General features: G+C 47.7%; 1 protein-coding gene across 1 annotated transcript in view; it reads left to right on the top strand.

Moving 5' to 3' along the window:
- The first annotated feature begins 9,244 nt into the window (after positions 1–9,244).
- Positions 9,245–26,686, top strand: part of TTC9 (tetratricopeptide repeat domain 9) — a 32,770-nt gene continuing 15,328 nt past the window's right edge. The window contains exon 1 of the mRNA XM_066636739.1: positions 9,245–10,435. Within this exon, the coding sequence (XP_066492836.1) occupies positions 10,096–10,435 (340 nt within the window). The 5' untranslated portion in view covers positions 9,245–10,095. The remainder of the gene's footprint in view (positions 10,436–26,686) is intronic.

The following is a 26,686-nucleotide window of genomic DNA, read 5'->3' as shown; positions in this document are numbered from 1 at the left end:
GAATAGGTGAGGTCTTGCAGAAGGAATTGTGACTATTCACTGAAAGACTGCATGGATTCACTAGTGGTGCCAAATTGGTTGGGGGCTCTGGGGCAAATCCAGGCACTAGGTTCCCCCATGGCACTACTCCTCCCCCCCACCCCCTATTGGCATACTGGAAATTACCCCTGCCACTGTACTTAAAGTTTAGGGGTCAGTCTGGTCAGGAGGGACCACTGCTGGGGATAAGCATAAGTGTCCATTAATGCACTGGGGGGCAGAAGAGAGAAAGAAGAGAAAGGGGAAGGACGCACCATCATTGTCTAGATTAGAAAGAAGGTGCCAAGATTGAGACATATAAAATTATGCATGGGATAGATGGCCTTAATAGAGGGAAGTTTTTTTTTCCCCCCTTACACACAATACTAGAACCAGGGGACATCCACTAAAGTGAATGCTGGGAAATTCTGTCCAGTGCACAGACTGTCTCAAATGTCAAAACACAGAAACACAAAACACTTTATATGGCAAGACTTGGTGGTTCTGTAGCTCTGTATGGGTAGAGGAAAACTTAAGAACATAAGAAGAGCTCTGCTGGAACAGGCCAGAAGCCCATCTAGTTCAGCTTCCTGTATCTCAAAGTGGCCCACCAGATGCCTCCAGGAGCAAAAAAGACAGCAAGAGACCTACATCCTGCTTCCATTCCCTTGTGTCTGCCATTCAGGGGTAGTCTACTTCTAAAATCAGAAGGTTGCACATACCCATCATGGCTTGTAACCCGGGATGGACTTTTCCTCCAGAAATCAGTCCAACCCCCTTTGAAAGTCATCTTGGCCAGACACCATCACCACATCCCATGGCAAGGAGTTCCACAGACTAACTACACACTGGATAAAGAAACATTTTCTTTTCTCTGTTCTAACTCTCCCAACATTCAATTTTAGTGAGTGTCCCTTGGTTCTGGTGTTGTGTGAGAGGGGAAAAGCCATCTTTCTATCCACTCTATCCATCCTCTGCATAATTGGTTTGTAGCATGGAGACAGTAGACTTGAATAATCTTGGCTACCTGAAGTATTCTTCAAGAAATACGGTCGTAGAATGAATTATGGAAAACAGAACGTGCAACACAAACCCCAAGAGTTGTCATGCAGCTTGGTCTTACTATCTACACCCTTGCTACTGCCTGTGGGCCCAATCCTATCCAATTTTCCAGCCCCGGTGCAACTACAATGCAGCCCCATGGTAAGTGAACAAATGTTCCCATACCTTAAGGAGGCCACTGTGACTGCTGCCACACTACAAGATGCAGTGCATGCCCCAATAGCACAGTTGCACCGGCACTGGAAAATTGGATAGGATTGGGCCATGTGTCATCAAATTCTTTATGAGTTGTTCATAGGCTTTTATCCCCTTATTTTTTCACTATTGTATCTCCTTTTCCAGGCTTTCTCAGTCAGGCTTTTTCCACGCCAGTAAATCCTGCCACATTTGACAAAGTATGTCATGTGCTCACTGCCTTCTTTCCCTCAAGTACCCTAAGAACTAACTGCCTTGTTGGGGTGGATAAGGTCAGATAAATGATGATGCAGTGGCATAGCTAGAGGGGGGTGCAAAGCACTAAGTTTTGAAGGAAGACTCACTTCACCATGCAAGTAGCCTCTCCCCATTTCCTTTGGAGCCATTCTGAGGCATACACTCCCATTTTGCTCCCACTACCCCAAATGGCTCTGAAGGGGAGGGGAGGAGCTGCTTGCACAGCACAGTGAGGCTCCCTACAAAACTTAGTGCTTTGCACCCCCTCTAGCTATGCCACTGTGTTGATGCCCATCACAATGAAAGCATCACTAACTCCCTAGGACCATTTCCATGCTTCCCCCAGGCAAAAGTCAGCTCTCTGCATTTTATTGTGGGGAATTCATCAAAATGCAATTAAACACTGTCAACCAAGAGACTGATTGAGTCCTTTATATCTGAATGGGAGACAGTTGCCAAAAGATGACTCAATGCGATCAAGGAGGAAATTTGTTTCCTTAACTTCCATGAGTCACCCACACACTCTGGCTGAAATATGTATATATTGCAATATATATATGGCTGTGCTCTAAATATACGTATACGGCTTACGCAGCCTGTCTCCAGTTTCTGCCACACAGCCCGTCCACAATTTGTTCCACAGATACACACACCACACCCAATAACAGTCAAGGGTGGTCACAGTTAACTTACCGCCCTGTCTCCAGGGCAGTGATGTCACGAAAACACCTGACATGACTTCAGGGTTCTCTCCAGAGGCAGGGTGCTCACTGCAGATGCTTCACACTGCCTGTTCCTTCTCCTTTGGTAGCTCCCCCTTCCAGCACTGATTGCTTGTACTTGCAAGCCAATGAATATTCTATATGTTTTGGTTATGCTCACTCTGTCAGAACTTTAATGACAAAAAGAAAATGATGACATGGATTTGACTATCTCTGAAGGAAGTGAGCACCAGCATCAAAGCCACAGTGACCTTGACGCATTTGGGAGGCATTGCTAGCTTGAGGGGAGAGGTATGCCACTGCTACAAAGACAGAAGCTCTTTGATAGGACAATTGGACAAATTTCTGGAGGAGAAGTTAATTATGGGTTACAAGTCATAGTAGGTATGTGCAAGCTCTTTGTTTTAGAGGCAGGCTACCTCTGATTGCCAGATGCAGGGGAGGGCACCAGGACACAGGTTGTGCCTGTTGTCTTGTGAGCTCCCTGGGGCATTTGGTGGGCCGCTGTGAGATACAGGAAGCTGGACTATATGGGCCTTTGGCCTGATCCAGCGGGGCTGATGTTCTTAAGTCAGCACAAGCTCCACTGAAATTAATGGGAATCATGAGCACAGTCATTTCAGTGGGGTATACAACATCCCAATGGACTGTGCCCATTAAAGTGGAACTACTTGTTTTCCTATATTGTACTGTATTAATAATAATAATAATAATAATAATAATAATAATAATAATAATAATAATAATAATAATAATAATAATACAGGTATTTATATACCACCTTTCTTGGTCTTTATTCAAGACTTTATTCAAGGCGGTTTACATAGGCAGGCTAATTTAAATCCCCGGAGGGATTTTTACAATTGAAAGAAGGCTCTATCTTTCAAGAGCCACAACCTTGTGGATGTTATCTTCAGGCAAATAGAGGCTCTATCCTCTAGACCAGACCTCCTGTATTACTTTTCAAGGCTTCATCTCCAAAGCTACTCTCAAAATGCACGTGCACCTTTCCACAGCTCCGTTAACCCTGTAGTGAAATGGTGCAATCTATGTGGTGCTCCATGACCAGTGGGGTCAGCATACTTGGGTGGGTGCAGTCAGGAGACATGGCTGTGTGGGGTTGTGGGACACAGCACATCAACTCTTGTACTCCCCACAGAAAAGGTGAATTCACAGTGAATGTGTCATGTGGGCATCGCCTTCTGACAATACCACAAAGGTATTGAGCAGAGTGGGAACGCGGGTACTTGGAAGACAGGTGAGACTTGTGGCTAAGTTCTGGAGTCTTAAAAGAAGGTGTAGGTTGGGGGGGGGGCAGTGGAACCATTAAGGGAGTGGCTGTACATGTTGCTTGAAAGGTGGGGACTAGAGTCAGAAAGAGGAATCTGTGTCTAAATCAGATTTTCCAGATTAAAATTTCAAATTATCTACTTGTTTATTTGTTGCATTTTTAGACCATCTTTCCTCCAAGGAACCCAGGTTGGTGCACATGAGTCCAGAGGTGTAACAGAGGTATAGCGCACTGTGACACGGGTTCTCCCTGGAGGAGGGAATGCTCGCTGTGGTGGCTTTGCACCCTGTTCCTTCTCCCGTGGAGGCCCTCCTTGCCAGTGCCTCCTCTGTACCTAGGGTAAAGCCTGAAGGGCAGTCATGCACCCACTTTGGCATAGTGCCCCTCAGCTCCACCCTAGTTATGCCTCTGCATTCTTCCCTCCTTTTGTCCTCACAACAACCCTGTGAGGTAGGTGAGACTGAGAGATAGTGACTGGACCAAGATCACCCAGGAAGCTTCATGGCTGGGTGGGGATTTGAACCTGGATTTTCCGGGTCTAAGTCCCAAACCATGACACCAGTGGTTCTCACACATTTAGCACCAGGACCTGCTTTTTAGAATGAGAATCTGACAGGATCCACTGGAAGTGAAGTCATGACTGGAAGTGACATCATCAAGCAGGAAAATTTAACAATTCTAGGCAGTTCCCACACTGACCCAGGAGTAAGTCCCAATGACCGTCATCATTAAAAAAATATACATAGTAGCTTGTTAAAAGTACAGGTCTGTCACATTTCTCCAAGTGCAATCAAGTCTAAAATATTGAAATGAATGGGGACCCACCTGAAATTGGTTTGCGACCCACCTAGTGGGTCCCAACCCGTAGTTTGAGAAACACTGCACTACACCATCCTGGCTTGAAATTATGCTTGGCATGAAATTATGGTGCTTGAAATAGCGCCATAGAGTTATAATACACTGGAGATGGACAAGGGATGGGGAGGTTAGAGAAAAACAAGGCAAAAGCAGAATAGGAGAAGAAATTGGGAATAGTAGTGTGATGGGATGTGACAGACAGTTTGGCACAGTGAGAGGATGCAGGGACAAAAGAGCTAATAAGCATTCCATGTACAAATGCTTTTATGCAAATGCCCAAAGTCTCCGAGCAAAGATGGGAGAACTGGAATGTCTGGTGACTAGGGAAAACATGGACATAGTGGGCATAACGGAAACCTGGTGGAATGCGGAAAATCAGTGGGATACCGCAATCCCAGGCTATAAACTCTACCGGAGGGACAGGGAGGGGCGTCTTGGAGGTGGGTGCCATTAATGTTAAGGAAGGGATAGAATCCGGCAAAGTAGAGCTTGAAGGTGGGTCCGACTCCACCATAGAATCTCTGTGGGTTAAATTACCAGGCCTGAGGAGTGATGTAATACTGGGGGCGTACTATCGTCCTCCAGACCATAAACCGGAAGGGGACCTTGAAATGAGGAAACAGATCAGGGAGGTGACAAGGAGGGACAGGGTTGTAATCATGGGGGACTTCAATTATCCTCATACAGACTGGGTCAATTTGTGTGTCGGGTCCCTGCCCTGGAGGGGCCTGGAGCAGGCTTGTTCCACCCCCAGGGAGGCCTCAGATAGGCTAAAGGGGGGAGAGATTTCCAGCACCCTGGTCCTCCTCCCTAGCAGAGCTGCCAGACCTGGCCTAGGAGCAGGAGCTGTTTACCTCACAGCTCCCTGCTTCACACTGCCTGCCTCTCATCCCTGGCCTCCCTGTTTTATGGAGCAAGCCCGCCCCCTTTGGCCCCTCCCCTTCCTCCATGTGGGGCAGAAAAGGCCTTTCCTGTTCCTGGCTTGTTTCCTGCAATGTTCCTTGTTTTCCCTGCCAGCCCGCTCTGGCTGGTTGGGGTGAGCTAACCTGCTTTGCCCCCTTCAAGGGCAGGGAAGCCTCCCCACCCTGGGCATGGGGTGCCTGCTCCAGGGTAAGTTGGGGGTCAGGGCATCTGGGAGGGGCCCCGACATTGTGTTCTGGTCACGAAAAGGAGACCAGATTCCTTGACATGCTAAATGACTGTGCCTTAGAGCAGCTAGTCATGGAGCCCACCAGAGAATAGGTGACTCTGGATTTAATATTGTGCGGTACTCAGGACCTGGTTAGAGATGTCAGTGTTACTGAGCCATTGGGGAACAGTGATCATGCTGCGATCCGTTTCGACATGCACATCAGGGGAAGAATACCGGGCAAATCTCTCACAAAAACCCTTGACTTCTGATGGGCGGACTTCCCTCAAATGAGGAGGCTGGTTAGAAGGAGGTTGAAAGGGAAGATAAAAAGAGTCCAGTCTCTACAGAGTGCATGGAGGCTGCTTAAAACAACAGTAATGGAGGCCCAGCGGAAGTGTATACCACAAAGAAAGAAGGGCTCCACTAAATCCAGGAGGGTGCCCGCATGGCTAACAAGCCAAGTTAGAGAGGCCGTAAAGGGCAAGGAAGCTTCCTTCTGTAAATGGAAGTCTTGCCCTAATGAGGAGAATAAAAAGGAACATAAACTATGGCAAAAGAAATGTAAGAAGGTGATATGGGAGGCCAAGAGAGACTATGAGGAACACATGGTCAGCAACATTAAGGGGAACAATAAAAGCATCTTCAAATATGTTAGAAGCAGGAAACCCGCCAGAGAAGCAGTTGGCCCTCTGGATGGTGAGGGGGGGAAAGGGGAAATAAAAGGAGACTTAGAGATGGCAGAGAAATTAAATGAGTTTTTTGCATCTGTCTTCATGGCAGAAGACCTCAGGCAGATACCACTGCCCAAAAGGCCCCTCTTGACCGAGGAATTAAGTCAGATAGAGGTTAAAAGAGATGTTTCATACCTCATTGATAAAGATCAATAAGTCACCGGGCCCTGATGGCATCCACCCAAGAGTTATTAAGGAATTGAAGAATGAAGTTGCTGATTTCTTGACCAAAATATGCAACTCGTCCCTCAAAACGGCCACAGTGCCAGAGGATTGGAGGATAGCAAATGTCACACCGATCTTTAAAAAGGGAAAGAGGGGGGACCCAGGAAACTAACATCTAGGCCGGGTAAGATGGTGGTTAGGCCAGTCAGCCTAACATCTATACCGGGTAAGATGGTGGAATGCCTCATCAAAGATAGAATCTCAAAACACATAGACGAACAGGCCTTGCTGAGGGAGAGTCAGCATGGCTTCTGTAAGGGTAAGTCTTGCCTCACAAACCTTATAGAATTATTTGAAAAGGTCAACAGGTATGTGGATGCGGGAGAACCCGTGGATATTATATATCTGGACTTCCAGAAGGCGTTCAACATGGTCCCTCACCAAAGGCTACTGAAAAAACTCCACAGTCAAGGAATTAGAGGGCAGGTCCTCTCCTGGATTGAGACCTGGTTGAAGACCAGGAAACAGAGAGTGGGTGTCAATGGGCAATTTTCACAATGAAGAGAGGTGAAAAGGGGTGTGCCCCAAGGATCTGTCCTGGGACTGGTGCTCTTCAACCTCTTCATAAATGACCTGGAGACAGGGTTGAGCAGTGAGGTGGCTAAGTTTGCAGATGACACCAAACTTTTCTGAGTGGTGAAGACCAGAAGTGATTGTGAGGAGCTCCAGAAGGATCTCTCCAAACTGGCAGAATGGGCAGCGAAATGGCAGATGTGTTTCAGTGTAAGTAAGTGTAAAGTCATGCACATTGGGGAAAAATATCAAAACTTCACATATAGGCTGATGGGTTCTGAGCTGTCTGTGACAGATCAGGAGAGAGATCTTGGGGTGGTGGTGGACAGGTCGATGAAAGTGTCGACCTAATGTGTGGCGGTAGTGAAGAAGGCCAATTCTATGCTTGGGATCATTAGAAAAGGTATTGAGAACAAAACAGCTAATATTATAATGCCGTTGTACAAATCTATCATAAGGCCACACCTGGAGTATTGTGTCCAGTTCTGGTCGCCACATCTCAAAAAAGATACAGTGGAAATGGAAAAGGTGCAAAAGAGAGCAACTAAGATGATTACGGGGCTGGGGCACCTTCCTTATGAGGAAAGGCTACGGCGTTTGGGCCTCTTCAGTCTAGAAAGGAGATGCCTGAGGGGGGACATGATTGAGACATACAAAATTATGCAGGGGATGGACAGAGTGGATAGGGAGATGCTCTTTACACTCTCACATAATACCAGAACCAGGGGACATCCACTAAAATTGAGTGTTGGGCGGGTTAGGACAGACAAAAGAAAATATTTCTTTACTCAGCATGTGGTCGGTCTGTAGAACTCCTTGCCACAGGATGTGGTGCTGGCGTCTAGCCTAGACGCCTTTAAAAGGGGATTGGACAAGTTTCTGGAGGAAAAATCCATTATGGGGTACAAGCCATGATGTGTATGCGCAACCTCCTGATTTTAGAAATGGGTTATGTCAGAATGCCAGATGCAAGGGAGGGCACCAGGATGAGGTCTCTTGTTATCTGGTGTGCTCCCTGGGGCATTTGGTGGGCCGCTGTGAGATACAGGAAGCTGGACTAGATGGGCCAATGGCCTGATCCAGTGGGGCTGTTCTTATGTTATGAAGATTCAGGAAGGAAAAAAGTACGTCTCCTATGCAACTGTGGCTTTTCAAAGTCTGAAATAAGAAAGATGCTCCATGTGGTGTGCTGGACATCAGGCCTCTCTGGGCAATGGGAACAGGAAGGCAATTGGGACAAAGAAAAGATCTCTCAATGATGTGTGGGAAGCAGGCCATTGTAGGGGGGAAAGTTCTTTCCATTTTTCAGACCAACACAGTTCTGACAGCTGGGCTCAGTGGTGTAGCTAGAGGGGGTGCAAAGCACTAAGTTTTGCAGGGAGCCTCCCCATGATGTGCAAACGGCCTCTCCCCATTCCAGATGGTGGGAGCAAAACAGGTGTATGCCTCTGTTTTGCTTCCTCACCTGGAGTGGCTCCAAAAAGGAGGGGAGGGCTGCTTCCACAGCGCAGGGAGGCTCCCTAAGAAACTTAGTACTTTGCACCAGTGGCGTACCTGGGGGGGCAACAGGAGCAAATGCCTGGGTGTTGTGCCTGTGGGGGTGGCACCACCAGTCTCACGCCCCTGTCTGTTTATGTTGCCCAGAATAGCAGCTGGGATGGTGGCAAGTAGCTGTCACTCCGGCTATGATTCAGCATCTTTCTGGGCCACCCCCCTCTGCTTTATAAAATATAGGCTGGGCTCAGTGGCATAGCTAGAGGGAGTGCAAAGCACAAAGTTTTGCAGGGAGCCTCACCACAGTGTGCAGGTGGCCCCTCCCCTTCCACTTCAGAGCCAGGCATTCCTCCCCCAGCCCGAAATGGCTGCAGAGGAGAGGGGCCGCTTGCACTTCCTCACCAGGAAGGCTCCCTGAAAAACGGAATGCTTTGCTCCCCCTCTAGCTACGCCACTGGCTGGGCTTCCTCTCCCCACGTACCCAGGGCAGTAGGTACCAATCCATACAGCGTGCAGTCCTGAGCCCTGGGTTCCTACTACAGTCTTCCACTACTCACCAGCCGCCTCGCTTCGAGCCCGCCCCTCCTCTCCCCCCCCTCAGCAGCCCTGCGCCTTTAAGAGCCCGAGTGCCTTGCTGTAAACAGCAAGAAGGTGGGTTTGGCTCTGATTTGTTGTGGACCCCTCGTCTCCCTCTCGACGTCAGCTCAGAGGTTTTCCTGCCCAGGCTCTTTCCTGCTCCCCCCAGCCTCGCAGCAGATCCGGGCTGAGCAGCAGCAGATCGGGGGGAACCTGCCTGGGATCCCTGCCTCGCCTCGCCCGGCCTCCCCCTTTCTCTCCTGGGTGCAAGCTCCTTCCGGGTTAGCAATCAATCAGTGCCCCCATCATCATCATCATCCCCTCCATAACCTGGGAGCCAGCCTGCCTGCCTAGGGGAAGAGGAGGAGGCGGCGTTGGGAAGGTGGGCACCAGGAGCCCAGCCGGGCCAAGGGGTGGCACCCACTCCAACCAGCAGCAGCAGCAGGCTGTGCCGTCTGGTGAGAACCCAATCCTGTGTCTCTCTACTCAGAAGTAAGTTCATTCTAGTCAGTGGGGCTTACTCCCAGGAAAGTGTGGCTAGGATTGCAGCCTCAGAGCCTAAGCCTCTGCCTGTCTACTTAGAAGTAAGTCCTATTAGAGCCAATAGGGCTTACTCCCAGGAAACTGGGGATAGGTTTGCTGCCTTAGAGCCCAATCCTGTGCCTGTCTACATAGAAGTAAGTCCCATTCTAGTCAGTGGGGCTTCCTCCCAGACAAGTGTGGCTAGGATTGCAGCCTCAGAGCCCAATCCTGTGCTTGTCTTCGTAGAAGTAAGTCCCATTCTAGTCAGTGGGGCTTCCTCCCAGGCGAGTGTGGCTAGGTCTGCTGCCTTAGAGCCCAATCCTGTGCCTGTCTCTTCAGAAGTGAGTCCGTTCTAGTCAGCGGGGCTTCCTCGCAGGCGAGTGTGGCTCGGCTGGCAGCCTGAGTCTCCTCCTCGCAGGGAGGAGGCGCCTCTCCGGAGTGCTCCAGCCTCCTGAGCTGCTGCTGCTGCTGCTGCCGCCGCCCGGAGAGCGAGGAGGAGCGCGGCGCGGGCTGGCGGGCATGGAGAGGACGAGCCCGGGCGGCCGGACGGCGGGCGACGGGCACTGCGCCCGGGGGGGAGGCGGCGGCCAGCCGGGGACGGCGCCGGACGAGCTGCTGCGGCGCGCGCTGGAGTTCAAGGCGCAGGGCGCGCAGTGCTACAAGGAGAAGAAGTTCCGCGAGGCCATCGGCAAGTACCACCGCGCGCTGCTGGAGCTGAAGGGGCTGCTGCTGCTGGCCCAGGAGGAGGGCGAGCCCCCCCAGGCAGCCTCCGCCGCCCCCTGCCAGCCGGGCAGCCTCAGCCAGGAGCAGCGCAGGCTGCTGGAGAGCGTCGAGGTGGACTGCTACAACAGCCTGGCAGGTCAGCACCGGGCTGGGTGGGTGGCTGGGGGGCGCCCAGGAGGGCGAGCGGGCTGCAGGGCAGGTGGGGGAGCGCAGCGGTCCTCTCCTCTCCCCCCATTGCTCCGATGGGGGCTGCTCCGGAGAATGGGGGAGGTGGGAGGCAGTGGCGTAGCTAGGGGGGCGAGGCACTAAGTTTTGCAGGGAGCCCCACTGCGGTGTGCTAGGGGCCCCTCCCCTTCGGAGCCATTCCAGGCGGGGGAGCAAAACCGAGGCGAATGCCCCCCTCTAGCTACACCACTGGTCCTCTCCCCACCCCACTCTCCTCTGCTGGGGGGATGGATTGGAACCTCTCGAATTGGGGAGGTGGGGGCAGTGGCATATCTAGAGGATATGTTTTGCAGGGAGCCTCCCCGCAGCATGCAAGGGGCCCCTCTCCCTCCCCTTAGGAGCCATTTGCACGGGGAGCAAAGCAGAAGCGAACTTGGAGCCCAATCCAATGCATGTCTGCTCAGAAGTAAGTCCCATTAGAGTCAATGGGGCTCTAGTGTCAGCAAAAAGAGGTGTCTCTATCAGTGGTGTAGCTAGAGGGAGTTCAAAGCACTAAGTTTTGCAGGCACCTCAATGCACCATGCCCTTCAGAGCCAGGCGTATGGCTGTATTTCGCTCCCCCTGCCCTGAATGGCCTGGAAGGGGAGGATGCGGGGGGGGGGGCAGTGGTACAACAGGTTCAGGCACCTGCAAAACCTAGTGCCTTGTGCCCCCCTCTAGCTACTCCACTGGTCTCTGCCCTAAGGAGTGTGCAGCCTAAATTTGAGCAATCATTGAGGGAGGAGAGGGAAGATGGAGACCTGGATAACAAAAGGCAAATGTCATTCTTGTGGCTGAAAGGCAAACAGATGTCTGCCAGAGAGGAAGCTTTTGTGCACTGGAGTCCACTTCATCAGGTGTCTGAAGTGTGATGCTCGGTTGGCAGGTAGAGAGAGATCAGCATCTAGGTGCTGAAGACACCACTTCAGCATGTGATGAAGGAGGCTGGCATTGACAGAAGCTTCCGCCACAACACATTGATCAATCTGGAAGGTGTCACAAGACTTTCAGGTTGTTTTTGTTGAAACCGAGGTGACCGCTCAGGAATTTGTCACTTGGGGAAAAAAATGCATGAGTGCTGTTGTGCTGTACTTCTGCTTAATTTCTGTTGGGAGTGAGGACTCAAAGGGATAAGCCAGAGGCTTTGTGAAAAGGAGGCTTTTGAGGAGGAACTGGACGGAATTCTTATGATAGAAAAATAAAAATTTCTCAAATCCTATGGCTGGGTAGATACAGCATTCAGCAGTCTACCTTGAGACATATGATGGTGACAACAACAACATAATGTATCCTTATGATAACCCTTAAAGCTCGTTTGGACAAATAAAAAGAGTGACATCCATTTGTCATGCACTATGTTCTGTCAAGAGCTATCTATACATATATGAACTAGCAGTCCAATAAACCAATGAGTTTCCTAATTTGGTGATGGCCACTTTAAACTGATCCTCCTTTTTGAAAGACCCTTTCAACCCTTCTTTTACATTTTAACTCTGCTATCAGTCCTTCGGGGCTTATTCCTCAGTCTTTTCCACTGCCTGCCTGTTTACAATGGTTTTCAGCGGAGTAGTTTGTAATTAGGACTATGACAAGGGAGAGTTGTCTGTCCACGGATGTTTTTGTACAGGGAAGGGGCAGCCTGGGAGACATACCAGTGGTCAATCAAAGCTACCTAGGTCAACAGAACATTCTTGCACTGTGGCTATAAAAGTCTGAAGAAAATTTAGTTCATGTTTGCTGTGTCACACTTTTGACAATTGACAAGGCACACCACACTGCCAGTGGGGGGCTCACACCCCCAATGGCCCTGCTAATAAATGACCCTCCCTCAAACTCCCACAGCACATCTGCAGACCATTCACGGCACACTGGTGTGCCATAGCACAGTGGTTGAAAATGGCTGATTTATATTGTTCACTGTAGACACCAATGTGCTAATATGGCTAAGACCCTTGTGCAGTTGGAAAAAAGAGTTTTTGCAGACAAAAGGTCCCCATCATTACACCTATTCTGCCGGGCACCTGTAGCCGGTAGACAACAACTAAAGATAATGACATATGCTGGTTAAGAGGATAAGCGGTGGATGGGGGTGGAGGTGTCCTTGGTTCACATTTCACCTTAGCCGTGAAGGTGGTCTTCAGCAAGACACTGTCTCTCAGTCTCAGCCACCTTTCAATTTGTAGTATAGCAAAATACTGACCTCCCTCACAGGGCTGCTGTAAGGATTACTGAGATAATGTATGCAAAGTGCTTGGGAACAGTCGAAACATGTTATACCAATGCTATTATAACTGGTCATCATCTTTGCCATGCATTTTATGTTGTTAACTTCGGATGAGTTCATTATTCATCTGGGGGAGGAGAGGAAATGATGGGGATGATATTCTGAACAAAAGCATCTTAGATTCTGTTCCATCCTTCCTTAAATGGAGACTTAAGGGGGGAACTTTGTCAAGACAGATGCTGTTTGATACTGAAAAAAGAACTTAGCTCTGTGTGTGTGGTGCAGTGATTTTCAACCTTTTTCATCTCACGGCACACTGACAAGGCACTAAAATGGTCAGGGCTTATCACCAGGTTGTTGACAATTGACAAGGCACACCATGCTGCCCATGGGGCTCACATTTCCCATTGGCCCTATTAATAAATGACCTTCCCCTAAATTCCTGTGGCATACGTGTGGGCCACTCGCAGCACACCAGTGTGCCACGGCACAGTGGTTGAAAATGGCTGGTGTGGTGGTGGTGATGGTGATGGCATACTAGGGAATGAATTAAGCAGTGGGGCATGCAGGTTTTTCTTCCTCCTGCCCCCTTCTCAAGCCTAGGATTTCTCATTTTATTCAATAAATGCAACGAATATGTAAGGAGAGCAAATAGGGCATGATGATGAGCTATGATGTGCTATAGACCTGAAGCCATCCCAGTGCACACTGAATAGCAACAAGATTCAGGAAAAACTGAATTTAATGACAAACTGAGTTTAATGAAAAAAGTGATGGCTCAGTGAGTGCTATGAGCTGCACTGCAGAGATGGAAATCATAAGATTGAGCATCAGAATCTCACACTGAGATGAAAAGGCAGCTCACCCTTTCCTGTAATTGTGCGCCTGCAATGACTGCTCACTCCAAACCCCGCTCCTCAACACTGGTATGCCAGTTCTTCCTTCCAACTCTCACTCAACCTAACATCCAGTGAGCCATCCTTGAGTAGGGAAGGGCCAGGGGCAGGACAAGAGACATGGAGCTCTCCCCCCTCCAAACAGTCCTGACCAAGGCACAGTGGCTCATCTGAAGGGAGCTTCACTGCTGCTCAGGCACCGAATTGTCTTTGGATGGAGGTGTCAGCAAGATCGAAGAGTGCTCTTTGGCTCCTTGCTGGAGCCTGCATAGAGCTAGCTATTATTTCATTATCTGGGTACATCTAAGGACTCTATTCACACCTGCCTGTACACCGGGTGATGCCTTATGATTCAGTGTCACACCGCTGATCACGTGCACAACCACTGTCAAGAAGGACTGCTTTCTGGTGTTGTCAGAGGACACGGAAGCGCAGTCTGTGGTGTCAGGTCTGCGACAGCTGTTTCGTCCATCCGAGTCATCATTTGATACTGCAGTCACTGAGCGATGAACTGACCATTGCGATGATAATGGAAATCATTTCAAGTCATTTGCAAGTGCACATAAAGGCAAGGCTTAGAGTGCAAGCCGATGCATGTTTACTCAGAACTAAATCCCATTGTGTTCAATGGGGCTTACTCCCAGGTAGTTGTATGTAGTACTTCAACCTCAGTCTCCTTTCAAACACATTTGAATTTTATCAATTAATTGACAGCCCAGTCCTATTCCCCGCCACGCTATAGCACGTAGCTGGGCCAATGGAGCACACGCTGCATGCTGGGGGGGGGGGCAGTCAAAAGGTCAACCAGAGGTAAGTGCAAAACATTTTAACTTGACTCTGGGTCGGCCTTCTGGCTACCACTGAGTCTCCTTAGACCCACACCAGCTATAGTCTGAGGAGAGGAAGGGAACAGGCTAGAAAATTGGGGATACGATCCAGCATATGCCTTTGCCACTTTACCCTTTGCCACTGAGATCCACCCCCTCCAGTCTACTCCTTGCCCTTTGCCCTCTTCACTCCAAACCTCTCCCTAACTGCCTACCAGTGGCATGGCTAAGGGTGGGTACATTGCCCCAGGTACCGCAACTTAAAAGGGAGTGTTTTTTTTTTTCTCCCCTGAAAACCAGAAGTGTCTTTTGGAAGCCTCCAAGATGTCCTATGGGGTGTTTAAATTTTTTGGGAACTGTTATGGGGGAGTGTTAAACATTTTTGTGCCCCCAAGTGCCAGATGCTGCCGACAGCCTGCTCCCACTGCCAATTTACCAGGATTGGTGTAGGCCAGGTTCTACAGTGGCAGGCCTGCAGAGCCACCAACCCTTTGCATTGGTAGCTCCAAATCACCTGGTATAGGCACGTCTTTTCCAATGACGTCCGCTGCATTCACGGCAGCAGTAGGCGACTTTACTCAGGTTGTCATACTCAGTGGATAGGATCAGGCCCTAAATGTGGTATCTCCTGTTCTCCAACTTTTTCTCTTTTTTTTCCCCTCAAAAAAAGATTGAACATTTGGGACAGAATCTTGACAGTTCTTCCCATTCTTGTACGCCTTCCAGCAGTCGTATGCTTCTCCAAGTGTACTTCTGTCAATTTCACAGAACGTTTAAAAAGGCAAACTGTACCCAGATTTGTTTCCATCTCACATGCACTTCGTGCTTCCAAGGCGCTGTAGAGATTGCCGGCGCGATTGCATTAATAATTCAGCCAGTGCTGAAGTGCTCACGAGTTTTGAAAAATAGATATAGCTAACTGGAAACATCAGCATCACCAGGAGAGACAGCCGTCAAACAAAGACCTGGGCGGTGAATCAGTTTGAGAGGAGTGGGTGGCTTCTGGCAGCTCCACTCACCTTTCTGCTGAGCATACAAATCCCTTGACTGAAGATGTCACCCTTGGGGCTGTTCTGCATAACAAAAGCAGCATGTGGGATTGTGGGTGATTTCTGATTTCTTGTTTTGCTTTGTTATTGTTCCCATTTTTTAAAAAAAAATTTTTAGTCCATATAAGAAGAGCAGCAAGTTTCTTGCCTCTTCCCTGGGCATTTCTAGAGAGCCTTGCACCTCTGAGTTGCAGTGATGGTGCACCAAACATATTCACTAATGTTATGGTGTGTTGCTTAGTGCAAGGCAAATGAGATGGAACAAGGGATAAAGCATAAGGTCCAGTGTACACCTTTGCTGCTGAGCTCCACCCCTGGCCCACTCCCCACCCCCTGCCCTTCCCACCCCATTTTAAGGCTGCTTCAAGACTCATTGCATTATCTTCCATTACTACCATAGGTCAGGCACATAGGTCTGTGCAAATACACATAAGAATAGGCCCGCTGGTTCAGATCATAGGCCCATCTAGTCCAGCTTCCTGTATCTCACAGTGACCCACCAAATGCCTCAGGGAGCACACAAGACAACAAGAGACCTGCATCTTGGTACCATCCCTTGCATCTAGCATTCTGAGGGAGACATGAGTCCCTCTTGGCCATGTGCTCTCAGAACGGTGTGAAGGTGCCCTGTTCTTGCCCTGACTTATGAATGGGCAAGCATTAATCCAGCTCCATCCATTTCTGTGCCAGTTCCAGCTTTATACATCTGCCCATCGTGACTCTTCTCTCAGTGCAGTAGCAGCGAGCTACCCTTCTGCGCAGCACGACATCCCTGGATCAGCTTGTAATGTCAGGGCAACACAAACAGGCATAGCATTACACTGGCTGTGTGGTTGTGGCACACACACCGGCTGGTATCCTGAGTGTTAGAATCAGCCCATTAGAGGACAGCATAGTTAACCTTGGCATCAAGGACAGCCTGACCCACAAACCAGTGGAATGCAGATATACTTTGAAGCTAATAGGACTAAATTAGCTGACATGCAAACAATCTGGCATCATTTATTTGTGGGTCAAGCTAACAGTGTTAGGCTCATGGTTGCTCCATACTGTATAAAATGCTGTTAACACTTGTAGTCTGTTGCACTCCAGCTGCTTTGCAGGCTGCAGAAGGGAATGCGTCTGAACAGAATGCTTTAGAGTTCATCGGTGTGGTGTCTTCAGACCTTGTCTTTTTAAAAGGTGCATGGCATATCAATTTGCAGTGCCTACCGTCAGGCTAATCCATACAGGCCACCACCTCTGGTTGGAAGGAATGAGTTGTTTATTGTATCCTTCTATGCACATATACATATGCACATATACATGTACAGATCCTTCTATGCACATATACATGCTTCTTCCTCCATACTACAATAAACAAATGGATTGTTGTTTACCTTTGGAGACAATATATAAAAAGGAGGTGATATGGTGCTGGGCAAGTGGACCAAATAGTTCCTCCTTTCCCCAGCCTATGGAGTTCCATTGTCCCTCCACCCACCTCCTCCTCTGGAAAGAGCCTCTGTATTGAATGGGGTGTGTGTATTTAATGGGGCGTGTGTGAGTGTAATCAGCACCACACTGATTATAGGATATGTAGCTGGATTGGGCCCACAATGTGTGTATGGCCTACTCTGGATAGCATATTTGGACCTGGGCTGTATGGATCCAAGTCCCAATTTAGCTGTGGATGTTCTTTGCAGCTTTGAGAAATAGGCTTTCTTTACCCTTAGTTTTCCTGTCTGTAAAATGGGCATACTAGCAATTTACCTATCCATTGCAGGCTACAGGATTATTTGGGAATGAATGAGCTAAGGGAAATATGTTACATGTCCTGGACCTTAAGGAAAGGTGAGACTCACATCTAAATGCATAATGTACTTGCTTAATATTCATAAAGTCTTCAGCTAAATTCTTGTAGAGGCCCATCAGGGTGATTGATCTATGAAACCCAGCATTGCCATGTTTTACTATGAGTCCCCATAAGCAGAAAATTGTCTGAGGATCCTGTCTGGCACAGGATCCCCACCTACCAAAGCAGCTGTTTCCTGAAACTGTTAGGGCTGGCAATATGAAACCGAAAAAATCCCCCTGCACAGCATGAAATCCCATCATTTCAGCAGATGATTACAAGGCAAACAGAGCTGGGAGCTGCCATTTGATTATGACTCATTGCCTGTCTGTGACTTTGAGCAAGCAAAGGACGTGACCTTTTTAAAAAAAAAATAATAATAATGACAAACAGGGAAAGAGAATGGAAATTGCCGTGAGGTCCTGATGTTGCCGTGGAAGATAGTGTTGCTGGGTCAGTAGGTTAGAATCTAATGGCACAATCCACAACCAGAGGGACCAAATCATGGATCAGCTTTTTATCCATTTATGTGACATAGGTAGCTATATATGTTCTGACCAGTACATGTACAGAACAATAATCACTGTACAAGGGGAGGAGGCAGGGGACATGATTCTTTCCTATATATGTAAAGAACAATAAGTATTGATGGCAGGGTTTAAAAAAAACAACAAGCAAGCATGTTAGGAAGGGTACATCTTAGCAGTGATTCAATACATTCTATATCATTTTTTTTATGTACTACACATCATACGCATAATATTTTCCATGCTGAAAATGGGGTTGTTTTTGTTAGAAAGGTTAAAATTGATCCTGTGTTTTACAGGTTAAGCGGAATGCTTAAGAGTGGCAGAAAGCACACTTTTTGTTGCATGGAAGAATGCAAAAAGCCATTGTTTGTCCATTTTTCTGTACAGAGAGAAAGGAAAACAAAGAAGTGACCTGTGCGTGGTTTAAGAACAAAGCTGTGCATCGACAGATTTGGTTTCTTAGAGCCCAATCCTATACTTGTCTACTCAGAAGTAAGTCCCATTATAGTCAGTGGAGCTTAATCCCAGGAAATTGTGGATAGGATTGCAGCTTCATCCCCTAGCTCTGTTACAAACATGCTTTGTGATTTTAGGCCGGCACTATCAAAAGAAGTTAATGAACCTTCCATCTCACTGGGGGGTCATGAAAGCTTAATGAATTAATTACATCATGTTCAGTTTTTATCTTAATTAACAGAATAAGTGTTTCCTTCTTAATCTAAAGTTTTGAAGAGGGCCATTAGGTATCCCAGCTGGAAGGTGCTATTTAATTGCAAAGGTTTACAGAGCAGAAAAGTTTAGGCTGTTTAATAATCAGAAGGCCAAAATTAACTTCTTTATGTGTGGAAAAATATGTCATAAAGCGTTTCTATGATGGAACACAGAGCAGATCCTCAGTCCCTCTAACGGAGGGTGGGTGCAAATGGACAAAAACGACAGGCTGTCATTGGGAGGAAATTGTGTGCTGAGCATGAATCATCTTTTTTCATACCTGTGGCGGCAGTGGCATCGCTAGAGGGGGTGCAAAGCACTAAGTTTTGCAGGAAGCCTCACCGCAGCATGTAAGGAGCCCTTTCCTCTCATCTTCAGAGCCATTCTAGGTTGCTCCCACTGTCTCACTAACCCTCTGGCCACTAACCCTCACTAACCCTCACTAACCCTCATGGCCACTGGGCAATGCCATGGAAAGGCAATGGAAAACAGTGCCCTGTTCCTGCTTGCAGGAGTTCCGATGGGATTAAGGTGCATGGAAGTTCACAAAGCATTTTACAGACAAAAATCAAATAATTAAATACTTTATTACAGAACACAACATGAATTTGTTGGACCTCACTACCACAAGGTAGCTTTGATATAAAGAATGTAAAGGTGCTATAAAAGGATCAGAAATGTACATGAATTTTGAGAGTATTCGCTCATATTAGGAATGCATAAGCGATATTCCTCAAAACCATAAAGTAATTTTAGACAGAACACCAACAGAAGTTCCCCTGAATAAGCCCTGCTGTAATGGATGAGTTGTGTAAGAGATTGTGGCCTAGATTTAGACAACCCATAAGAAGAGCCTGACTGGATCAGGCCAAAGGCCCATCTAGTCCAGCTTCCTGTATCTCACAGTGGCCCACCAAATAGTTTAAGGAGCACACAAGACAGCAAGGCACAACCTGCATCCTGGTATTCTGAAGTAACCTACTTCTAAAATCAAGAGCCTGTACATATCTAACATGATTTGTAACCTGTGATGGACTTTTCCTCCAGAAATTTGTCCAATCCTCTCTTAAAATCAACTAGGCAAGATGCCATCGCCACTTCCTGTGGCAAGGAGTTCCACAGACTAATAACCCATCTTGTCCAGCATGCAGTCACCTTTGCAATTATCATGCAATAGAGGGGTGGGCAATAGGGATCCAACCACGATGGGTTTTCAGAACTGCCATCATCCCGGAAAATAAGGTCTTTGCGCAAAGCACCGTGTCCACGGAGTTCAATCCATGTTGGAACTGTTAAAAACATTTGACAAAACAGTGAAACTATTTAGCAGCTATATAGTCCTTGATGATTGGCTGCTTCTGCCAGCGCTGAGGTTCCCTCCCTGTTCCATACGCTGGAAAGTTTTGAGCAACATTTCCAGATGACATTTCCTCTGGGGAAAGAATCCTAGAGTTTGCTGTGCCTTTTGTGAACATCTATTTGTTTACTTGTTGGAATGGTTGAAAAGCAGCACTCGGTGCAAGCACTGCAGCGCGATTCCCCCGACAGAATCAGTGCAGTCTCCTGAGTATAGCAAGCAAAGAACACACTAGGCCAGGAGTGTCAAACTCGTTTCAAACTAGGGGCCGAATAGCATTTATGATGCCTGCTGAGGGCCGGAATTGATGTCATCAGGCAGGAAATGATGTCATTAAACAGGTCATAACCAAAAATGAGCACTTTTTCTCACTTAGGATCTCATTAGCTGCAAATGACCGAAGAGAGAATATGCAAATCTCTATCATATTTCAAGATATGGGAGAGCCCAAGTTTCACGAGAGGTGCCCTTTCAGCAGTAACACCTCAGTAACTGAAAGCCTGAGGGCAGCATAAAAAGCTTCTGTGGGCCGCATCCGGCCCCTGGGCCTTATGTTTGACACCCCTGCATTAGACTGTTCCTGCCAAATATCTGCTTCCAGCATCCAAGACAAGCTGCTTTATACACCAGGCTCTAATTTGCAGCAACAAAGCTTTATTTCCAGGAAATCTTATCCATCCTGTACGCATAGCCAGCCAAAGATGTTTGAAGGGTTCCGTGCCCTCCGTGAGGTGGTGGTCAATTTGCTTGAATTTCTCCAATTGAATCATTGAAGCCCACTTGGTGTTAGGGGTTAAGGATTCTGAAAAGTCAGTAGTCCTCTCCAGGAGCGGAAGGAGGGTTCTAGGATCCCATTCGGCAATGCCACGCCTCCGTAGCCACTGGGGTCCTACCGCCTCCCCCGTGAATGTGATCAGAGTGTGATCTCTGGGAGGTCTTCGAAGGTTTCTTCCATTTGGGGAGGGGGAAACAGAAGTGACTTTTTAAGGCCTTAGAAGGCTTTCTGAGGCCCAGGAAAGCCCGCCCAGGGATTAAGAAGGCCTTTGGGCAAAATGGCTGCAATTGCATCCAGTGCTTGCTAGGCAGCCACCGGCAGCTCCTTGGGGGAAGTGAACATTTGTCCCCTCCCCCTGGGTAAGGGAGCAGGCCCTGCAATGGGGCTGCCCGAGCCTGCACCAGCCCAATGCAGGTTCTGGATCTGGCAAAGTAGAACTCTGCCAGTCCTGCCCCTCCCGCCCAGCTCCCTCACCCTGTGATAAGGACAAACGGTCTCAGAGGCATCACTAGGGTTTGCGACAACTGATGCGAGATGGACCTCCTCCCGTATCAGACTATAAGGAATAAATTATATGCACAGCCTAAATGCAATGACATCACTAGGGTTGGTGTAACCCCCGTTAACTTTATTTATTTAAATATATAACAGTACAGATCCCTGAAAAAATCAGTAACCAAACAGACAAAACGCACTGGCCAATTTGGTGGCACTCACACAACTGAATAAGAGTTCTAGTATTAGCCCTGATACATGGAAATAAGAGCTGACTCATACTAACACCTTATTGGTTCCCTGCTGTGTCATAATTACATCTCATTGGTTCTCAGAACAATCAGTCGCATTGGTTAGTTTTGAGTTACAGAAATCCACTTTTTGTTTCATAAGGCAGCTGTGTTTTCCTTTTCTAGTTATTTGTCTATAGGAGTTAAATTTGGTGCTGTACCTGCCACAGACGTCCTGAATCACTAAGAGAAATAATGCCTGTTCCCACTAGAGCAGGGGTGCCCAAACCCTGGCCCTCGGGGGCCCCCCATCCGGCCCACTGGGAGCCCCCAGTCTTCAATGAGCCTCTGGCCCTCCAGAGACTTGCCAGAGCCCATGCTGGCCCGATGCAATTGATCTCAGCGAGAGGACGACTGTTCTACCTCTCATCTGAGCTGTGGGACGAGGGCTTCCTCCTCTACTTGCTGTTTCATATCTGTGATGCAGCAGTGGCAGTGAAGGAAAGGCTGGCCTTGCCTTGTGTCTTTTATAGGCCTTGAGCTACTGCATGATCTTCATCCATTCATGTAAGTTCCATCATTAACTTCTGTAAATTTATTCAAATTTGAAATGTAAATTAATTATTTTTCTTCCTGGGCCCCCGACACAGTGTCAGAAAGATGAGGTGGCCCTCCTGCCAAAATGTTTGGACACCCCTGCGCTAGAGAATAAGGGTGCTGTGATTTTTTGATTCTGCATCACAGTCAGACTTCCACCCAGAGTGGACTTTGCAGTTCCTTTTTTCCCCCCAAACCTGTCAACCTCCTTGAGTTGTTGTTGTGGAAAAATACAGCAAGGGCTGCATTTCTCAAAAGTGTCTGCCAGACTCAAGTACTACTTCAAAGCATTTTTCCAACAGAAAGTGTTATGCAAGTGATTCCCAGCTCTACCTGAGAGAGATGGTTTCAACCTTTTCTAGCCTGTCTCTGCTTTTGCAAAACCAGCCAGCTGCCCGCCTTTCATTAAGGATCCTCTTTGGCATAATTCATTGGGACAAGTTCCAAAAGCACTTCTGCAAACCGTAGATATGCATTCAAAGGCATCCTTCCCACTTGGTATGCACTTGCTGTCAAGGTTCTTTAGTACAAAATATCCATGGAATCCAGTCCTTGACCTCTTCAGTGAGCCTCTTCTGGGGCTTCGGGGCTTTTTGGAATCTTGTCCTTTTTTTCCTTGTCACAACTATTGTGATGCAAGCAACGGAGCTGTCAATTTTTCTCCAAAGGGATTGTCAGTAAAGCTCTAATTATAATATAATTATTATAGCCAAGGGTGACTCAAGGTTATCTGCCACCCAACCCAAAGTCTTCGCTAACGCCACTCCTGACTTGCCAGCGTGTCCCCCACAAGCTTTGCAGAAGGTGGCAACCCACCTCCTCATATTGCGCCTTCCTTGTGCAGTGTCATTCAATAAATGAGGGACTGCAGGGCATGCTGGGAGCTCTGGTATAGATATAAGGGGTAAGTATATTTGTATAAAGGGTGAGTGTATTGCCATGTTCTGATTTGTTTCCCACTTGCTAAAAGCAAGCAGAGACTTGATTGGAGCAGCTCCATCTGTGGTGCAGTGGATGATTTGGAGTGAAGACCACCTCTACTCTGTTGCCATTCTGTGCAAAACATCACTCAGTGAAATCTGCATCCTCCACTTAATGGAAGGGCTGATGCTAGCCCATCAGTGTTTGCAAAGGAAAAAGAAACAGTCCCCCCCCCCCCCAGAGGGCTTGCATTATAAGGCAGACATGAAGAAGACTGCAGAGGAAGGGAAGGGATTGGTGCCTGGAAGGATGGGAAGAATGTACCATTATTTCCTGTACATGTTCTTAGGCTACAGTCAGGTAGAGGAACAAGGGGGCAGTGCAAAGTCTTCATGGAAAGGTGGGTTTTGAGGAGTGGTTTGGGGGAAGTAAGAGAGGGGCAGTGGCATATTTAGAGGGGGTGCAAAGCACCAAGTTTTGCAGAGAGCCTTACAGCAGTGTGCAAGCAGCCCTGCCCCCTCCCCTTCAGAGCCATTCTGGGCAGTGGGAGCAAAACAGAGATGAATACCTCCATTTTGCTCCCCTCCTGCCTGGAATCTGGCTCTGAAGGGGAGGGGTCCCTTGCGCACTGTGGTGAGGCTCCCTGCAAAACTTAGTGCTTTGCACCCCCTCTAGCTATGCCACTGGAGAAGGGGAATTTTGGTCATAAGGGGCAGCAAGGGCGAAAGAGCGAAGCTGTTGAAAGAAGCAGGAGGCCTTCAGGTAGCTGAAGGTAGTGGAGCCAAAGGGCAGGAGTGAGGCAGAATATGAGAGCAGAGAGGCAGGAAGGGGCAGGGCCATGAAAGTCTTTGAAGGTAAGGCCCAGGAGCTTGCCCTGGATCTGGTAGCGGACAGAAAGCCTGGGATTTGATCTGTGGGGCATGATGTGATCATAGTGATGAGAAACATGAGTGATTTGGGCAGCAGAGGGCTTAATGGAGGTGAGTGAGCTGCAGAAAGACAACAGAAGGCCTGCAGAAGTCAAGGAGAGACATGACCAGGGTGTGAATTAGTGTCACTAAGGAGACAGAGAACAAAGGAAATCATCGAAAGAAACTCACAAGAGAGTGACATATATTCTGTTGCAACGAAAATAACAGAGATCCTTGTAGCACCGAATGAGCAGTCTTGTGCGAATGAGCAGACTGCTCCCACCATACCACCCTTGGTTGCTTGAAGCCAAAAGTAGACCTGGCCTCCTAGAGACCCTTCCCCATACCCTCAGGGGAGGCTAGGTCTACCTGACATTCAAAGCAGCAGGTAGACCTGGCCTCTGCCTTGAGATTCCCCGAAGGAGGCCATGTCTACCCAGTGTTTGAATGCCAGGTAGACCAGGCTTCTACCTCAAGAGTCCCCAAGGAGGACGCCAAATCTTCCTGGCATTTGAAGGGACAGGCGTGCTGGCACCCCCCTAATTATGTTCATCTGGAGCGGACCCCCCCCCATCCTTGATACTCATATTTATTGTGGCACTAGCTCTTTTAGATTAGAGCCCACTTTGTGAGAAGCATGAAGTGGACAATGAAGGTGTATGTGTGCACTGTGTCTGTGTGTACACACATATATAGTTATACACATGCATGTACATGAATCCAATGGGAAGGAAAAACTGCTTTGCAAGATAAGATTAAAATATGTATGATCATAAGACCATCGTCACTTCCATTGTCTTAGGGGATTTTTTTTTTTTAAAAAGGAAGGATTGCAGTGACTTTTTGGGAAAGAGCAACAGAGGAGGAGAAGATTTGACTGGATAAAGAAACTTGCCCTGTTGTGAATGGGCTTGCAAAGGGTGGAATGGGGAAATCAGGAGAGAAAAGGCAGAGCTTCAGGAGCCCCAATTCAGCAACTTCAACAAGAGGAGTATTGATTTTGAAAGATAAAAGCTCGGTCAGAGATTACTGGGGTAATTAAAAAACAGGCACAGAGAGAAGGAAACTCTCCAGGGCATTTAACTTGCTAGATCAACAACAAGAAAACTGAACAAAAAAATATAGAAAAAGTAGCTCCAGCTACAAAGTGGCGAAGGTTGGTGAGGTGGGGGTATTCATCAAAGCAGCATTTGTTGATGAGTACAGAGAACTGGGTCTCTAGCCAATTACTATTGTTTGCGGTAGTTTAGTTTTTTAACAAAGTGGCTAGTACATGAGAGCAGATAGCAGTCGTGACTGAACTGCGGCAAGTTGAAATGCCAGAGAATGAGCCCTGTATGAGTTATAAAAGTCCATCGAATCTCACTGGACCATTTCAGCAGGCATACTGCTACACCCTGACCCTGATGTAATCTGAGGTTGTGGACAAAGTTCTTGGAGGGATGCACCCAACCGCATGTGCACTCAATGCTTGTGCAGTCTGGCTTTCTCTGGCCAGCTAGGAGAGGCTTGTTGGCCCTCACTGGAAGACCAAAAAACTTGGAGAAGCATAAGACAGGCCATTGCAAACCCAGTGAAGGAAGGCAAGCGTTTACAACAAACAAAAAATGCAGAGGCACAATATTCTGTTTTTCCCATAGAAGCCCCAAGAACAAAAAAGAGAAGCACCAGGATCGTATCTTAGCACTGAAGGACATATCTGACATAATTTTAATAAATTGATAGGAAAAGTAAGTGAATCACCTTTTATTTGAACGTGGCACTGTGTGAAAAACAAGGCCAAGTTGCTAGAACAGGCTATGGCCACAGATCCACATCTCTAATAGCATCTTCTTGCTACATGTCACACTCCTTTCAAATTCCCCATGTGCACCATTTTGGAACCACCTGGTGTGGAGGGATTGCTCTAGAGGAGCACCATTGGGCAAGCTAGGTGGACAATTCAAGGGCAGCTGCTGTTACTGCTGTACCTGTTACTCAGGACATAAATATAGAACCAGAGCCTCCAAGCTGTCAAGGGCTTTCGTGTGAAATTCACACTGTTTCAGACAAAAAAATAGCAGTTTTGAAAGAGAGAGAGAACCTAAGAACCTGCATTTCAGGTTCCATTAGAACTAACAAAAGGACATCAACATTTGACAAACAGGTAGAGGATAATACTGACTATAGGAATGTTTTTATAGATAATATTTGAAGTTACTTAGCAAATAGCTGCTGGTAGATTGCATTTGAAATCCTCCAGTGACAGCAGCTATTCTTTCTGTGTTTTTGTATTTTTTCTGACTTGACAGTCATTACTCTGTAAAGCTCATTTCTCAGAGATTTAACTTGTCCAGACAGCAGTCTCCTGCCTGCTGGTTGCATGATTGCTGGCACTGAAATGGAAGTGCAGGACACGAGGCCAGCAAGAGAAAGCTTCAAAGCTGCAGAGGGAGTTTGGGAAGCAAGCCCTGGTGGCAGTTTTTCACTGGGACTGTGTCACTCCTACTGGTCCTGCTGTTTTCTTGTACTATCTGGATGGGTAGCTATCAGCCGAGGGACTGGCACAGTTTGCAGGTCAGAAGTAGACGTAAGTGTAATTCAGTGGATGTCTACTGATCAGTCAGTCCCATGGAGTTCAGTGGGCTTACTCCCAAGTCAGCGTGATGGGATTGCAGCTTTGGTTAGCAAGCTTCACATCTGAGAAAAACTCGGAAGCAGATACTAAGAGCCACACCAAACAAGGCAAGATTTCCTACACAGACATCACTCCGTTCAGGAAATTGCAAACTCTGTTTTGATTTTCCGCCTCTATTTTGTAAGCGGAAAGGTGGACTAGAAGCTGTT

This window comes from Tiliqua scincoides, chromosome 1 (assembly GCF_035046505.1).
Source record: "Tiliqua scincoides isolate rTilSci1 chromosome 1, rTilSci1.hap2, whole genome shotgun sequence".
In the NCBI taxonomy this organism is placed as follows: domain Eukaryota; kingdom Metazoa; phylum Chordata; class Lepidosauria; order Squamata; family Scincidae; genus Tiliqua; species Tiliqua scincoides.
This window is presented reverse-complemented; position numbering and strand designations above follow the sequence as displayed.